The 19,172-nt window shown below is 35.7% G+C and overlaps 1 protein-coding gene across 1 annotated transcript in view; it reads right to left on the reverse strand.

Moving 5' to 3' along the window:
- LOC108366853 (Down syndrome cell adhesion molecule-like protein Dscam2) overlaps positions 1-19,172 on the reverse strand; it is a 76,673-nt gene that overhangs the window by 34,055 nt on the left and 23,446 nt on the right. Inside the window, exon 7 of the mRNA XM_017621326.1 lies at positions 13,945-14,021. Within this exon, the coding sequence (XP_017476815.1) occupies positions 13,945-14,021 (77 nt within the window). The remainder of the gene's footprint in view (positions 1-13,944; positions 14,022-19,172) is intronic.

Raw genomic sequence — 19,172 nt, forward strand, 5'->3', positions numbered from 1 at the left:
ACATCCAAACATACAAACTTTCACATTTATAATATTAGTAAGATAAAAACTTTCACGCCTATGGGAGGTGCCACGCCCCCTTGTCGGATCCCAATGTTTTTCTTCCTATTATAGGCTCAGGTGTCATGGGAGTACTCTGTCAAAATTTCGTTCGATTCTGNGTACATACATAATTTGAATTTTATATATATAGATATATCATTCTCTTAACGTAAAAAAATTTTTGGGAATGTCTCGGCCACATGGCCGCNGCTGGCACATACATACATACATACTTCCACAAATATATAGTAGATATATCATTCTCTTAACGTAAAATAATTTTTGGGAATGTCTCGGCCACATGGCCGCCTATCGGGTGAGTTTCAAGTCCAAATATTTCTTTTCAATTGGCTAAATTGTTTTCTAAATATGAGCCAAATCAGCAAGTAAATGTAATTTTTAGGAATATTCTGACCCAAGCGCCACCTTATCAGCAAATTTTTTGTAGAAATATTTATTTTCAAGGTACTGATATTCGTTCCAAATATGAACCAAATCGGTCCAGCCGTTTAGTAGTTTAGTGACATTCAATGTACAGAAAACTGTATGAAATTGTGAAATCGTGACGTTTCAGCAACTTCTATTTTCCGCAACAACAACAAAAAGTTTCAAATTTTTTTAAATCGAAAAACCTTCCACACAGAAGGTCCAAAATAGTACTTTTTACAGAATTTAAATCGGTTCAGCCGTTTGGTTAGGCATCGCGGTCATACGAAAAACATTTCATTTATATATTTATAGATATGCATACATATGTAGGTAAGTAGAGCTTTAATAAGTTATGTTACACTGATAAATTTATGAATTTCAACTTTTCACTTAATTGTAGTATTCTTTTGTACACGAGCAGCAGAAGAACACTCAAAACACAGAAAATGAGCAAAACAAAATGAACAATTGCATTGGAAATTTGGTAAATATGGTGATTAAATAAAATTAAATATTTGAGAGTTAAATAAAACCTTTTTTTATAGGTTGCGACAATTTTGGCCGAAGATCAAAGCGATTTACGCCGCATCCGCGATGAGAGTGATGTTCAGGAGGCAATGAACGTAATTTTTTTAAGTTCGAGCTCCAGTTCGGACATAGAAAGCGAGAGTGAGGATCACCCAGGGTGCAGCAATTTTGAAGCCACTCTCGATTCCATGAGCGAGATGGATTTCAAGCTACATATGCAGCTGAAGCGAGGAACTGTGGATTATTTAATATGTAAGTAATACAAATAGTTCGGCAATTTTGGTCCAAAGCGTGACAACAAACCAAAGGATGGAATATTTCATGGGAACGGTTTAGTTATTTGCCAGATGATTTCGGGCCTTTGTTTCCGAATGGGTGACCCGATCCAAAAAAAAATTTAGACACAATTGTAGTCAAGGTGTGCTGCACAAAAATACTGTTTATCGAGCATACATATCGGGTGTCAAAATGTTATTTTACCATTTTCTAATTATTCCCCAGGGGTCTGTGGAACGTTTCAAGGGGTCAGGTGTGACTTTTTACAAAGCTTGAACTGTGCTCTTTCTAGTGGGTTGGAAATTAACATTAATCAGTTTTTGGAGCGTCGCAGTTATTGAAGCTACTGGTAATACAAAGAATCGTCCTTGGGTTGGTTTTCATGTCCACATATGTTAGATTTGTGGGGTACATCTACATTCCATGACAATCTTCGATGTGGAGTTCTCACAATTGAAGTGCTTTAAAAGCCGCCTATTAGAAAAAAATATTGTTACCGCATGCAGATCTGGACGAAAGTCGACTATCTATCTTGCATTAGGTAATATTTTTCTTTAACTTTCAGCAAGATATTCTTCATCTGAATGGTTACCTAACGAATCTGGTGGTGGAAGGTTGCGAATAAGTTCGAAAAAAGCCATTTTTATGTACATTTGGTACGTAAGTAACACGGTTACTTTTAGGCAGTTGTTGAACTTATTTGGTGTAGCGCCATCGGCTGCATGGTCAACAGTACGTCGAGTCTCTGGATTTTTAATTTCGATCAGCCACGAATAGATTAAGTGGCCACAAGATGCACATATGCATGAAGTTGTGAATAGCTTCGAGCAAAAAAAAAGGTATACACGGTGTTATTGGAGCAATTGATTGTACGCATATACCTGCAAACGCACCGAAAGAGCATAAGGAGAACTATTTTGACCGGAAGAAAACATACAGCATTGTATTGCAAGCAGTAGCGGATGCTAATAAAAAGTTCATTAACATAAGTTGTGGTGAACCGGGATCCATGCATGATTACCGAGTATTAAGACGATCTCGAATCTATGAACTGGCAGAAACGCGTTTCGAAGAAATGTTTCCGAATTCATCCTTCATTATCGGAGATTCAGCATACCCTTCAAGCAACTGGCTTGTATCCCCCTATAAAGATTATGGGAATTTAACGGAAAGTCAACGAAAATTTAATAAGTTACATTCTTCTATGCGCATAGTAGTCGAGAATGCGTTTGGGTTATTAAAGGGTCGCTTTCGGAGATTGCTTAAGTTTACTGCACAAATTGATTTAAAAGCTGTGACGAACATAGTAGCCGGCATATGTGTTTTACATAACATTTGCATCTCCATGGATGATTTATGTGAGAAAAATGAATTAAATTTTGAACAACTTGAGGAGAATATCGAAGAACCCAACCAGGGGGCCCGTCCTGACAGAAGAGAAGTTCTGTTCAATCACTTGAGACGACAAAACATAATATAATTGTTTTAACTATTTATGTAAGTGTCACATTATTTAAGTACCCAAACATTTACCTTTAGACTAATAAAATTATGTTATTTGTGTTTCCGCTCAAGACTAACATCACAAACCCATCTTCATATATTTGAATGTAATTCATTATGCGCAATAATCGGTGACCTTAAACACTTGGAGAATTTTAAAAAAACTATTTCTGCCATTCGAACAGGTATTTTTAACATTCAAAAATAGAAAAACTATGAAATTTTAATTTTAAATTATATTTCAGCTGTTTCGGCTTACTGTTACCGAAATTAATAAAAGTCAAAGCTTTTTAGCTGTAAATTTGTTCCGGTGACATTGGTGGATGGTGCTATGTTACCACGGTCAATTAGTGCTTTTTCTTAAAAACGAAAACTACAAATTTTTTCTTTAAAAAACGAAAGTTAATTTTTTTCCTTTTCACAACAAATTAATGCCCTAAGTAACTTTTCCAATTTCAAAAATTATTTACGTTTTAATTTTCAAGTAAGCGTAATCTGTCTATTTATTTCACTTGTTAAATTCATTTTGGACATTATGTATTGTACCTTTAAAACTATAAAAACCGAAATAAAATTAACGTAATTTCAAGACAAAAATAAATTTCACGAAGTTATTTTTATTAGAAATGTAAATCTAAGACCAAAAACTTAGATACAATAAAAGTCGTTTGAAAACAAAGCAAATGTTTAAATCAAAATCACATTTTTTACATAAATTCAAGCGTGAGTTACGAGATTATTCNAAATGTAAATCTAAGACCAAAAACTTAGATACCATAAAAGTCGTTTCAAAACAAAGCAAATGTTTAAATTAAAATCACATTTTTTACATAAATTCAAGCGTGAGTTACGAGATTATTCTTATTAGAAAATGTAACTTAAATACTAAAAACTTAAATAAAATTAAAGTAGTTTCAATACAAAACCAATGTTAAAATTAAAATCAAATTTTTTTATACATTCAAGCGTGAGCTACGAAATTATTTTTATTACAACATTTAAGTTTAAGACTAAAACCTTAGATAAAATAAAAGTAATTTTAAAACAAAAACAATTGTTGAAATTAAAATCACATTTCCTACATAAACTCAAGCGTGAGTTACGATACTATTAGAAAATGTAACTTAAATACTAAAAACTTAAATAAAATTAAAGTAGTTTCAATACAAAACCAATGTTAAAATTAAAATCAAATTTTTTTATACATTCAAGCGTGAGCTACGAAATTATTTTTATTACAACATTTAAGTTTAAGACTAAAACCTTAGATAAAATAAAAGTAATTTTAAAACAAAAACAATTGTTGAAATTAAAATCACATTTCCTACATAAACTCAAGCGTGAGTTACGATACTATTAGAAAATGTAACTTAAAGACTATAAAAACTTAAATAAAATGAAACATAGCCAATGTTAAAATTAAAATTTCATTTTTTATATAAATTTTTTTATTAGAACATGTAAGCTTAGGACTATAAAAACTCAAATAAAATCAAAATTATTTCCAAACAAAATAAATGTTAAAATTAAAACCACTTTTTATCCATAAAATCAAGNTTAACTTAAAGACTATAAAAACTTAAATAAAATGAAACATAGCCAATGTTAAAATTAAAATTTCATTTTTTATATAAATTTTTTTATTAGAACATGTAAGCTTAGGACTATAAAAACTCAAATAAAATCAAAATTATTTCCAAACAAAATAAATGTTAAAATTAAAACCACTTTTTATCCATAAAATCAACACTATTTTCGTTAGAATTAATAAACGAATTAAAATTAAAATTAGAAAATGTAATCAAGAAATGTAGAAAAAGTCTGCGTAGATGCATCATGTACTTTTTAAATATTCACAAAATTTTGCATGGTAAAACTAGTTTGTTATTGTTTTTATAAAAAATATGGATCATACTTAAAACGAAATCATATATTTAAACCAAGGTTTCAAGCTTTATACAAATTTAAGGAAAACTCAACGAATTTTCATCAAAATTTTAACTATTTAATCAGAATTAAAAAACAAATAAAGTACACAGTTTCTTAGCCACTAAATTTCCGCACTTTATAATACTAAAATTTAATTCTGAATAAAATGTTCACAATTTTGATGAAAATTCGTTGAATTTTNTTTTTTATAAAAAATATGGATCATACTTAAAACGAAATCATATATTTAAACCAAGGTTTCAAGCTTTATACAAATTTAAGAAAAACTCAACGAATTTTCATCAAAATTTTAACTATTAATCAGAATTAAAAAACAAATTAAGTACACAGTTTCTTAGCCACTAAATTTCCGCACTTTATAATACTAAAATTTAATTCTGAATAAAATGTTCACAATTTTGATGAAAATTCGTTGAATTTTCCTTAAATTTGTATACAGCTTGAAACTTTGGTTTAAATATACGATTTTGTTTTGAGTATGATCCTATTTTTTTTTTATAAAAAAATAACAAACAAATTTTACCGTGCAAAACATTGTGAATATTTAAAATGGAAATGATGTACTCAGACCTTTTCTACTATGTGTAAGTGTTTTATTAATTAATTATTTAAGAAGCACGACTCACAAAATGATTTGAATGTAGTGTAACGTTGACTACTAAGTTTTGGACCATAATTCCTATTCTTACCACTTCATTGAAAAGAATATTCTACATTCAAAATGTANTTGTGAATATTTAAAATGGAAATGATGTACTCAGACCTTTTCTACTATGTGTAAGTGTTTTATTAATTAATTATTTAAGAAGCACGACTCACAAAATGATTTGAATGTAGTGTAACGTTGACTACTAAGTTTTGGACAAAAATAGTAATGGCTAATATTCGGCTGTCACTCGATCTGTCCACTTCGAACCTCATTTTTGTTATCACTTTACAATGAACTCATGGGAATTGAGGTTCCGAATTTGGGAGTCGCCGTTACACTATATTCGATACATTTTGCGAATCGTCCTTCTTAAACAATAAAGTAATAAAACAATTACATTTTGTTTATAATATTTTCCAATAATAATAATAATTTTCCCATTTTTGACGAAGCAGCTCCTGCGTTTCTGCGAACTTTTCTTCCCGTTGTTTAATTTTTTCTTCAAATGCATTTTTCTTTAGCTTCAATTTTTCATCATAATAAAGTTCGCGCGCAGAATGTTTCCTCTTAGCGGGAGTAGGAGACATTGATTGAGATATTAAGGGGAGTGGCGACCGTGACAGCGACGATGATGTTGAGGGGAGTGGCGACTGGGATAACGGCGATGATGTTGTGGAGTTGGACGGAGGTGAGGGTGCTGGTATGGGCGAACTCTCCTCTAACATTTATACTGGGCCATCGCCCAATTGCAGAGTATGGGAGTTAGATATAATAGGGCTGCTCCCAAATATGTCCTCCATTAGCTCCATGTACGGGGCGAAGCACGGAGAAGAACCTGTGCGGTTATTGTTGTCGCGTGCTGCGTTATAGGCTTGTAGCAAAGTGCGCATCCTCCCCTCCAAACACAGCGGTGTTCTCCCAGAATCCTGAGAATACAATAATTAAGTGTTTTATAGAATTAATAATCAGTAAAATAATTACATACCGTAATACCCAAGGATATCATATCCTCAAGTGTATTAGCGTATGCCTAACGCTTTTTCTATGGGTGCACAAATTCGGCTTTGCGAGCCAAGTAGCACCGCAAAAAACCCTCAGATTCCTCCCGTGTCTACCTCCTTCTTGTAGTTTTTTCCATCCTTAAAATAAACCAAAATTGTTTTCAATATTTCGGAAATAAATAAACCATTTAAAATTTTACTTACTGCTGCTCCATTTTTCGTCTTTCTATTTTTCTATCTTCGTCGAAATATTTTGAAATTGGAATGGAAGCCTTACAATTTCCTTCCAAAATCATTCACAATGGCGCAATAATTGAACTTGGCAGCACACCGATTCAGGTCGTATAACGTTATACGAGTTGAAATTAACTCGTATATATTACACGAGTTGTGTTGTTGTTTCGCATGTAAATTGACATTTAAACGAGTGTTCTTTTGTAGCTCGGTTGCAACAGAATACACCTAATATTACTTCCAAAATTACTTGTACAAGTGCTATGTAAAAATATTTGTCATCTAGAGGCGAGCTTGTGGGTGTCACCATAATATTGTTATAACTTTAGAACTACTTGTTTTTTAAACCTGAAACTTTCCCGAAAATGTCCGTATATATTTGTCTTTAATGCTGCATTAAAACAAAACAAAAATTTTAAACTTCATAACACAACTTTTGCATTTGTAAAAACCACGTACCTAATTTTTATAAAAATGTTACAATATCCGCCATTTCGTTTTAAATAAGTATTAAGAAGTGCAGCTAGACTCATCTTCTTTGGAATAGAATCTAGTTTATTGTGTATAAATTTCAAATCAATCGAATCATAAACGTCTGTGATTATCGAGTTTAAATGAAAATTTCGCTAAAACTGGCCGCTGTGAAACATCAAGTTTTGTGGCTTTTTCGGCATGAAGCAAAATATCGCCCTGGGACGATATGCGCAGAGAAAGGCAATTTTTATTTCGCGGATTGCGCGACGTTCTGTGTATAGATCTTGCTTAGCGACTATACTTCTCTTCACTATCCGCGGTCTCAGTGAGAGGAAGCGAAGGAAGCGTGTTCGCTAGTAAACTTCAATGTGAAGCCAAAGATTTCGAGGATTTTCGTGACTATTTCGGGATTTTCGGCGCTACTTCTAGAGTTTGGGACTACTTCGGGTGTTTTGAGATTTTTGGGATTCTCGGCACTATATCGGGATTTTCGGGAAAACCTCGGGATATTTGGACTATTCTGAATTTTTGGGACTAATTCGGAAATTTTGGGAATTTCGGGTTTTTTGAGACTACTTCGAGGTCTGAAGATTCTGAGGTGCGGATACCCGAAATTTCGGTAGATTCGCAAATCCCGAAATAGTCCCGGAAATCTAGTAGTAGTCCGCAGATATAGCCCCCAGAACCATTCAAATCTCGAAGTCGTCTCAAAACCCCGAAATAGTTCCGAAAACCCTGAAAGTCCTGAAGACGTCTCAAAAATCTCCTAGTGCTCTTGAAAATCCTGAAATAGTCCCAAAAACCTTGAAGTAGTTCCCAAGATCCCAAAACAGTGCCGAGAATACCGAAAACTGTAATTAGTCCCCAAAATCCCGAAATAGTCCAAAAAATCCGATACAGTCTCGAGAATCCCGAAAATTTTGCAGTAGTCTCGAAAAACCCAAAATATTCCTAGAAGTTCCGAATTTGTCCCAAAAATCTCGAAATAGTCCAAATATCCTATATTATTATATTATTACATATTTTACTCTCAAACATGACCGCGTGAGAGCTCCTCGTGTAAACAGACATAAGGACGAATTAGAATTTTCTTACCGAAAATATTCTCTTAAGGAGCTCGTAAACGATAAGAGTAAGTCCCTTGAGAATAGGAATTGACTCTCATTCTCACCATGTAATTAGTAATGAAAGTGGGTATTCGTTCTTATCGTGGAGTTCTCATGACTGGTATATTCTCACATGTGTAGCTTTAAAGTTTTCTTACACTCTCACTCATATTCTCTGCTCTCATATGCTACATGTTGAGAATTTTTATTCTCAGCTGTACACAGTGTGAGATGCCTAATAACGCACGAACAGGGTCGCGGAATTTTGAATTAGTCAAATCACATATCCATAAATCAAATATATTTCTGAATTGAAAGTTACATCAAATCCTAAATAAATTTTATTTGTGACTAGCCAATGCCCGCTTACTTCGCGGCGCCTAATAAGAGCTTTTGCGTTCGCCAATGCAAAAGAGCGTTTAAAAACAAAATTAGTCTGTAAAGTCAAAGTTTTTGATTTAAGTTGAAACCACTAAGGCGCAGTATCCTCCTTACACATAGGCCAATAATAGTAACGCTGTAATACCATATGGAATACCAATCCCTTTTGGTGTCATGAGCTTTATTGATGGTCTTATTTCCACCTGTGAGATCTCCGCCAATCATGCGTAATCTTTTTGTATGATCTTGCAACTTCAACGTTGGTGCGATGTGTATGCCAATAAAAGTTCTTATAGGGAAACTCAAGAGCACAGAAGTGCGTTTTCTTTACAGGAGGGCCAAGAGTCCTCGTTGTCCCACAGGATGAAAAGTTTTCCGGTACATTGCTAAATGAGTCGTGTGATCTCCTAAGTATATTTCAAATGAAGCAATTGATATACCTACGGTGATATTTCTTTTTTAATTCACGACTTTTCCAATTCGTGGTAAAATTTATGAACTGATTTCTGGGTAGATGCAAGACCGAAAAAGACAGAAAAACTTAACCCCATCCTTCATTTAGACATCTGAAAACTAAATTCTTAAATTCTTAAATAAATAAATACGATTTTTATAAATAACTCTACTCCAGCACCACCTAGAGAGTTTTATAGCAGCATGTAATTGGACCATATATGTATGTAAGATAACCTCCGACAATCTGACGGAACTCTATTCAGTGTTTTTTGAGTTTATTCCGAACAACGAAAACGGCTATCATTTTATGCAAATAGGTATAGAGATAGGACAGATTATAGCAAACTTGTAAAAGCAAAACTTTGTGAAAAATTAAAAAAATTCTTCAAAATTTTCACATAAATTTTACCTTACTGAAAATTAAAGACAAAGTTACAATAGTTCAATGAGATTAAGAAATCTAGGAGAAAATGGTTCCCAATCGAATGATAGTTGCGCGTTTACGTAAATGTATATCGATCCAGCCTTTCCAATAATTACCACTTTTCGCCATAACTACGGTATTGATAACATATGTAGCTGTGTAGAATTTCAGGACGTAAGCGTAAGCAGTTCCAGAGATAAGCTATATGAGACGTTCAGTTTGTATGGAAATAAGGAGCCACGCTCCTTTCCCAATGCATTTGCAATATATGCACCAGTGCTAAGTTCAGTTCCCCAGCGTAATTGGTTTTAGAGATATATTGGTTTTTTACGTTTCAGTCTGTATAAGAATTTTAGGAATATCTCGAGCTACATACCGAGTAAATTTTTGGTCAGAATATTTATTTTCAAGGTGTTGCCAAATATGAACCAAGTCGATGCAGCCGTTTAGTAGTTTAGTGAAATACATTGTAAAGAGAACTGTATGAAATTGTAAAACGTGAGACGATTTCTTAATTTTTGGCAGCAACAACGAAAAGTTTTAATTTTTTTTAGCGAAAAACCTTCCACACAGAAATAAAAATAATAAGTTTGTGGTTATATCGAGGCGAAATTTTGAGAACGGTCCGTTGCTAACTCTAAATATAAACAACGACGCACTGGAAAAAGTTAATACGTTCAAATACCTAGGAATAATGATCGACGATAAACTAAAACAAAAAAAATGGATTCTATATTTTCAATTAGAGCTCTAGCAATATGTACATCGGTGAAAATGCATTTAATTCCATACATTAACTTTTGCGTGGTACGCTTACAAACATACAGACAAACATACCAAAATTTTATATTTGTTCTGTTGATCTAATAAACCCCCTATAAATTTTTCTTTAACATCTATTATGTACAAATATCGGCCTGATGCAATTTTATTATTCTCAAATACCCTCGTTTGATTCCCATATGGCAACACTTAGTTTATATTACAAATTTAACTGAATTAAAGTTTTCAAACCCGCTTCAAGAATATTTTCAAAAGTAAGCTTCCTAATCCTTTTTAGTTTAATATTCGTATTGCAATATTTCATTTATTTTACAAACTTTAATGAATACAATTTTTCAATCAGTTGGCAAAAAATATTTTAGCATTAAAATTTCCTAGCCTCTTTAATTTGATGCCAATATTGCAATATTTAATTTATGCTATTAATTAAATTAAATTAAAGTTTTCAAATAGGTGGCAACCTTCCACAAAAATATTTTCAGCTGTAAGCCTTTGTAAATTTCTTTCTTTTGACAGCCATATTGCAGTATTCACTTTACCGTATCAATTGACCTAAACTGAAATTTTAAACACAGATGGCAACTCTCTAATTTTTTCTTCTATATTGGAAGCTAGATCTCTAGCGATACATCGGTGAAAACTGCATTCAATTCCATGTTTTCGACTGATGCGCGTACAAATATACAGACAGACAGAGATTCAAAAATTCTAAAAATTGTTTATTTGGCTTCTGTAGCTTTAATAAAAACCCACCATATTAATTTTTCTTTAACATCTATAAGGTACAGACAACGACCTGTTACAATTTTAGTATGTATAGATGTAGATATAGATTTAATTTATTTTATCAATTTAATACAATAAAATATTTCAAACAGGTGGCAGCCCTCCCTAAAAATATTTTCGGCAATATAATTTCCTAAACCCTTTCAGTTTGATACCCATATTGCAATATTAAATTTATCTTATAAATTGAATTAAATGTAAATTTTCAAACAGGTGGCCACTCTAAAATCAGCAATATATCGGTGAAAACTGCATTTAAATACATGCATTCGTTTTCGAGTGATGCGCGAACAAACATACAGACAGACAGACAGACAGACAGACAAAAATTCTAAAAGTGGTTGATTTGGCTTCTGGTGCTCTAATAAAGACCTCCCACATTAATTTTCCTTTATATCTACAATGTACAGACATCGACCTATTACAATTTTATTATATGTATAGATTCGTCGACTACAAAAAAAATAAATATTTGTGATTTGATTCGTTAACCAAATATAAAATAACTTTTATTTGTGATTTGATTCGTCGACCAAATAAGAAATAAAAGTTATTTGTGATTTGATTCGTCAACAAAATTAAAAATAATTTTGTATTTATGACTTGTTTCGTCAACCAAACAAAAGGTTACTATTTGTGATTTGATTCGTCGACCAAATAACAAATAAAATTTATTTAGGATTTGATTCGATAACCAAATAAAGAATAAAATTTATTTGTGTTTTGATTTGTAGAGCGAATAAATTTGTGATTTTTCAACTAAGAACAATATTTTCTTATGCAACACATATACCATACACAAGTATCTTCCAACTTCCAGTTCTACGAAAATCTTCGGGGTTTTCGGGATTTGCGAGACTTCTTCAAATTTTTCAGGACTTTCGGGACTAATTCGAGGTTTTTGAGACTATTACGGGTTTTTCGAGATTTTAGGGATTCTGGGGGCTATATCGGGATTTTAACCTCCAGATTTCGGGGGTTATTGGCACTGTATCCGCATTTTCGGGGCTAATTCGAGATTGCTGGTAATTTCTTCGAGGTAGTTTCGAAAATCTCGAAATAGACCCGGAAATCCTGAAGTAGTCCCGAAGATCCCGATATAGCCCCTAAAACCCTTCAAATCTCGAAGTAGTCTCGAAAATCCCGAAATAGTCCCGAAACCCCTTAAAATCCCAAAGAAGTCTCGAAAATCCCCAAGTGCTCTTACAAATCCCGAAGTAGTCCTAAAAACTTTGAAGTAGTCCCTAAGATCCCAAAATAGTGCCGAGAATACCGAAAATCTTCAAGTAGTCCCGAAAATATCGAAATACACAGTCCCGGCAATCTCGACAATTTTTAAGTAGTATCGAAAAACTTGAAACATTCCCAGAAATTCCGAATTTATCCCAACAATCTCGAAATAGTCCAAATATCCCGCAGTAGTCCCGAAAATCGCATTACAGAGCCGATAATCCCAAATATGCCAATGTGGTCCTAGGAATTCCAAAGATCTCGAAATAGTGCCAAAATTCCCGAATTAACCCCCAAAGTCCCGAATAGTCTGAATATCCCGAAGCTGATCCCTATAAAGTGCCGAGAATCTCCGAAATCTANAGATCTCGAAATAGTGCCAAAATTCCCGAATTAACCCCCAAAGTCCCGAAATAGTCTGAATATCCCGAAGCTGATCCCTATAAAGTGCCGAGAATCTCCGAAATCTACAGGTAGTTTCGTAAGCCCCAAAATAATCCCAAAAATTCCGAAGATCCCGATATATCGGCCAGAATATTTATTCGGTATATTATATTATTACTTATTTTACTCTCAAACATGTCCGCGAAATCTCCTCGTATAAACAGACATGAGAACGAATGAGAATGTTCTTACCGAAAAAATTATCTTAAGAACTAGCAGTGCGAATCACGGAGCGTGTAAGTACCCAAGAGCATTCTCACACCAACATGAGAGTTGCTCTCAACATTTACGAGCACCTTTATGCATATGGTCATTTAAAGTATAAAACCGCGTATCAACATCCTTTGTGGCCACTTCGGGTGTGCGTCAGGGTAGTATTCTTGGTCCTGTATTATTTGTTTTGTTTATAAACGATATTGGGGCCTATTTTAGTCATTCTAAATTTCTACTTTACGCGGGCGACCTGAAACTCTTTGGTAAGATTTCCTGCCTGTCAGATGTTTATGCACTTCAATGTGACTTAAATATAATNATTTTAGTCATTCTAAATTTCTACTTTACGCGGGCGACCTGAAACTCTTTAGTAAGATTTCCTGCCTGTCAGATGTTTATGCACTTCAATGTGACTTAAATATAATATATATATATATAGATAACTGATTGGAGCATTAGAAATAAACTGTAGCTTAATATTAATAAATGTTTCCATATGACCTTGTCTAAATAACGGAATCTAATACCTTCAAAATACTCTGTCTCATGTGTTGAGCTTGGCAATGTTGTTGAATTCCTGGATCTAGGAGTGCTCTTTGATTCGAGATTTACCTTTGTTAACCACATCAATTACATCATTCCCAAGGCGTATTCTAACTCAGCTTTCATGAGGCGCTATGCTAGAGATTCTAAAGATCCATATACTCGCAAATTGCTTTACAATTCTTTAGTGCGGTCTAAATTCGAATACGCCTCCATAATTTTGCACGCCCAGCTACAGCCATACATGTAAATGTGCTTTCCGACTCTACATTTAATTTCAACTACTTTAAAATGAATTTGGTTTACACAACTTCAAAATCAGTATGTTTCTTCTGAATACGTTTGCGTTCTGGACTTCACAGATGCTTTTTCATACTTCCAAGACACAAATTGTTTTTTTGTTTCCGTCAGCGTAGTGCCTGAACTAGTAAAAATCATCGGGAACTTTCCATTCATGAAATTACTATTTTTGAGACAAGGGCATTCACTCACCTGGCATTTCAATACCGCCGTGTTTCCAGTCATCACGTATTCATCGTGAACTTGAACTGTGTATTTTTGATTGACAACTATCAGATGAAAAAGAAACGAAAATTACTTACATATATGTATGTATAGACATAAAAAAAACTTCAAAATACTTAATAGCAAACTTAAATATCTATGTATTTATGTATTGGTTTACAACACCAGCTAGACCTCGACACATAACAAGAAAATTTTAACTTTGAGCGAAGCGCACACTGGTGCTAATCTTACGTTGAGAATTCGAACCGTATATCGGTTGACTTAAGGTCTGATTATGCATACTTTGCATAACTTCGCACAACTTCTTAATCGTAACACAACTTAACAAAACTTAAGGCTGATTATGCTTCGCATGCAACCAAATTTATCAGTACTACCAACCTTATGCATTCACGCAATAGGTCATTCACGGTGTCTGAACAAAAACAGCTGATTTTTGGTTTCTTCAGGTAAATGGATTTGTTGACAGAAAAATTAATTTAAGTAGTTTTAATGGGGTACATTTGCAGACAAAATTAAGTCGACACTTAAGTTCTTTGCAATTTGACATAGTTTTCAATGCAATATCTGTCAAAATATGTAAATAAAATAAGTATGTTTTTCTTAAAAAAATACGTAATTAACTACATGTGGCAACCTTTCATTATTTTGCCGGCGCTGAGATACTTGATACGGCCGTTGGAGGCTAAGTACAAATACATCCAGCAAAAACTCGTAGAGCATTTTTCCGATAGTCAGCAACGCCGCCTTCAGAAAGTATTGAAATACATGGTTCTGGGCGACCGGCGCCCCAGCGAACTTTTTAACGATATGAAACGCGCTGCCGTTGAGCGACAGTATTCTGCATGATTTATGGGTTAGTAGACTACCACCGTACGTACAAGCGGCGCTAATAGCTACGAACGTTGCTATTGTGGAAAAGCTTAAAATTGCCGACTCCATCACTGAAACAATCGGAATGCACCACAATCAACCACGCGAGGTTGCAGCGGTCAGTGAGGTTGCTAACTTAAAACTTGAAATGACTGAACTGACCAAGCACGTGCTAAAACTTCTCGATAACAAAAGCCAACGAGTACGTTCAAGGTCGCGATCCAAATCGCGTAGTCGTCGTTTGCTTCCAGCTATTCCACACAACGACGCTTGTTGGTACCATGCAAAATTCGGCGAGAAAGCAGCGAAATGCCGGGAACCTTGCAATTTTGTATCAACAAAGAAGTCTCTATAGGCCTGCTTGGATGCTCCGGTTTCAGATTTGGGCAACCTATCTGAAGCCGCAAAATCATACCGGTTGCGCATTTATGACACGACAACAAAGATGCACTTTTTAATAGACAAAGGTGTGGACGTTTCTGTGGTCCCGAAGTGCGCTAACGCAGTCCAAGCTTCTCCAAGTGGTATAAAACTGTTTGCCGCAAATGGTTTGCCCATTTTAGTATTTGGCGAGGCCATTTTTAAACTTAGCCTCAATTTGCGACGGAAATTCGTATGGAATTTCGTTATAGCAGATGTCTCTCAAGCGATTATTGGAGCTGATCTCCTAGCTCATTTTGGACTTAAAATCNTTCCACACAACGACGCTTGTTGGTACCATGCAAAATTCGGCGAGAAAGCAGCGAAATGCCGGGAACCTTGCAATTTTGTATCAACAAAGAAGTCTCTATAGGCCTGCTTGGATGCTCCGGTTTCAGATTTGGGCAAACTATCTGAAGCCGCAAAATCATACCGGTTGCGCATTTATGACACGACAACAAAGATGCACTTTTTAATAGACAAAGGTGTGGACGTTTCTGTGGTCCCGAAGTGCGCTAACGCAGTCCAAGCTTCTCCAAGTGGTATAAAACTGTTTGCCGCAAATGGTTCGCCCATTTTAGTATTTGGCGAGGCCATTTTTAAACTTAGCCTCAATTTGCGAATGGAATTTCGTTATAGCAGATGTCTCTCAAGCGATTATTGGAGCTGATCTCCTAGCTCATTTTGGACTTTTGGTCGACTTAAAATAAAAATGTTTGCTTGATCGCAAAACAGAGTTTCGATCGATTTGTGAGATCGATAAAACGTGCGCATTGAGTATCAAGACATACGATAAAAATTATAATTTTTCAAACATTCTTACTGAGTTTAGTGATATCACACATTCCCGCCCTCTAAACGCAGCTACGAAATCGTCAATTCATCACCGTATAACCACCACTGGCCAGCCTGTTTTCGCACGACCGCGGCGTCTTTCGCCGGAGAAACTAGTAGCCGCAAAGGCTGAGTTCGAATCGCTTCTCAATCTGGGGATTTGTAGGCCGTCCAGTAGCAATTGGGCCAGCCTATTGCACATGGTACGTAAAGCCGATGGCTCATGGCGATCATGTGGGGATTACAGGGCTTTGAATGCAGTTACGATTCCGGACCGATATCCACTGCCCTTCCTCCACGATTTCTCAAATATTTTGGTCGGTAAATGTATTTTTTCCAAAATTGGCTTGAAGAAGGCTTTTCATCAAGTGCCGATTTATGATGAAGACATCTGAAAGACTGCGATAACAACTCCCTTTGGACTTTTTGAGTTCACTCATATGACCTTCGGGTTAAGGACTGCAGCCCAAACATTCCAAAGGCTCATAAACGAGGTTCTACGCGGGTTTAATTTTGTATTCGTTTATCTCGATGACGTCTGCATTGCGTCTACTTCTGCAGATGAGCACCGAGGTCATCTTCGACAAGTTTTTCAACTACTGAGAGATAATAACTTGACAATAAACGTCGCGAAATCCGAGTTTGGCCTTTCAGAACTTCGCTTTCTTGGTCACTGCATAGCTGAGGATGGCCGACGACCAGCGTAACGACGAGGAGCTGAACGACTTATTGGATGGCAATATTCATCACTCGCTTAAGCTTAAAAGTTTTGTTCTTCCTTTCAGCTCGAAGAGTTTGCATTGCGACACTTCGTCTGGTCGTATCCGGCCATTTGTAACTAAAAAAATTCAGGCAAACGTTTATGCGCTCAATTCATAATGTAGCACACCCAGGTACAAGGGGACAACGCGACTAATAACAGAGCGGTTTGTTTGGCCTGGGATACATCGGGATGGCAGAGATTACGCTCGTGGCTGTATGTACCCTGCAGGGAAACCGCGGACTAGTGAATCAAATTTCTAGTTCCGTGCTAGGTCTTTATCGCCAAAAAGGAACTAGTCCGATAGAAACTAGATCCCCACCAGCCCAAAATCGGCGAAAAGTGGTACTTTTAACAAAGTAATTTTTTTCAGTTTTTTTCACTAGAAATATATATCTAAAGTGACGAATTTAGAAATGGTTCGGAACTATAGAACAAAGGATGAAGAACGAACTAGATCCTATTTGTCGAATTTAGAACTATTTCGGAACTATCGAATAAGGGATGCAGCGGGGGGCTTGTTTACTTTACATAGATATGTGTTCGGCGGCTTTTCATAGCTTGGTAATACAAAACTAAAATTTGTGTTAACATTTCAACATCTTGGGACAGTTTGGAATCTAAGAAAACAGCGAGCACCTCTGCAAAATCAGCTACAGCTAAAGGTATGTAAACGTATATTTCTTACAATCATTCAAACAAATTTAATTTCAAATTGAAAACACATTTCTTCCAAAATAACTTAAAATCGCACACACGGAAGAACCAAAAATATTGAAAAATCATGATACTTTTTTCTTTCGTCTGTCGATTTTAGAACTGGTTCAGAACTATAGAATTTAGGACTAGTTCGGCACTATCAAAAAGGGATGCAGCTTGGGGCAATTGACACCTCCTAGGACATCGCCATGTTAAATTCGCCAGTTGCTTGCATGCAAAAGAGATTTATCGCGAACCAGTACTGGGTCTAAATGTACTAGAAGCGCACCAGTTCAGAACTAGAGATTTTCCCCACAGGGTAGTGTCAGCGGAACAAAACAATTCGGCATAACCGAAGTCTATTGCAGCGGCGGCAGTGTCCAAGCGCACGATTTACGCACTTACACATTGATCTGGTCGGGCCGTTCCCACCATCTGAAGGCAGCCGGTATTGCCTTACTATCGTCGATCATTTTACGCGCTGGCCAGAAGCGTTGCCAATACCTGATATGATGGCGCCGACTGTTTCTAAGGCATTACTGAGTGGTTGGATTTTACGGTTCGGCGTGCCATTGACCATCACATCCAACCTAGGGCGGCAGTTCGAAAGCGCATTATTTCAGCAGCAGTTGAAATTACTAGGTGTTCGCCACTTCCGTACAACGCCCTATCACCCTCAAACAAATGGGATGGTCGAAAGATGGCAACGCACGCTGAAAGCAGCTATATTATGTCATAACGCTAACCAATGGGCATCGTATTTACCACTGACGTTGTTGGGATTACGATCTACACACAAAGACGACTTGGATGCCTCCCCTCTGATTTGGTGTACGGCGAAAGTCTTCCGCTGCCCGCTGAATTTTTTACCGATAGTGCATCTACGAGCTACGAAACCTATATGGTTAAGCTACTGAGCCAATGCATGAAGGCTTGGCACATAAAGCAGAAGGTTTCCGTGCACTCAGGTTGAAAAAGTTGCGAACAGGTATTTATTCGTGACGACTTAATCCGGCCCTCACTTTCACCTCCGTACAAAGGCCAATATAAGGTCATTCGACGAACCCCGAAATATTTCGTAGTCCAGGTTAACAACAACGAGGTGAAAATATCAGCCGACCGGTTGAAGCCCGCGTCCATCGCCGCCCAGCCAACTGTCTAGGAGGGGAGTATTGTGGCAACCTTTCATAATTTGCCGGTGCTAAGATACTTGATACGGCGTGCAACTCTAAGAATCAACTCTATACCTCATTTCATTTCTTGTTGAGATTTATTCAATGACTCCTTTGAACTTGTTTAATCTGACATTTCTTCTCAACTATTGTAGTAGTATTTATGTCGAAAAGTTTTAGAATAAATTCTCTTTTTCTGGCTGAACATCAAACGCTGCGTAGGTATATTAGATGATATATTCACTACAAAGAGCATAAAAATAACTTTCATTTGATATATAATTTTATACAGTTAGGTTTAAGGACAACTGCCAACTAGGAATGGAAAAATCGATTCCGATTCCACTCCAGAATCGAAGATTTTCTCGAAATAATCGATTTTGGGGAATCGATTATAAATTTTCGGAATCGATCGAGAATCGATTTTGAGAACT

Source organism: Rhagoletis zephyria, unplaced genomic scaffold (assembly GCF_001687245.7).
Source record: "Rhagoletis zephyria isolate East Lansing unplaced genomic scaffold, Rhagoletis_zephyria_1.1 Rzeph_scaffold_02424, whole genome shotgun sequence".
Classification (NCBI taxonomy): Eukaryota; Metazoa; Arthropoda; class Insecta; order Diptera; family Tephritidae; genus Rhagoletis; species Rhagoletis zephyria.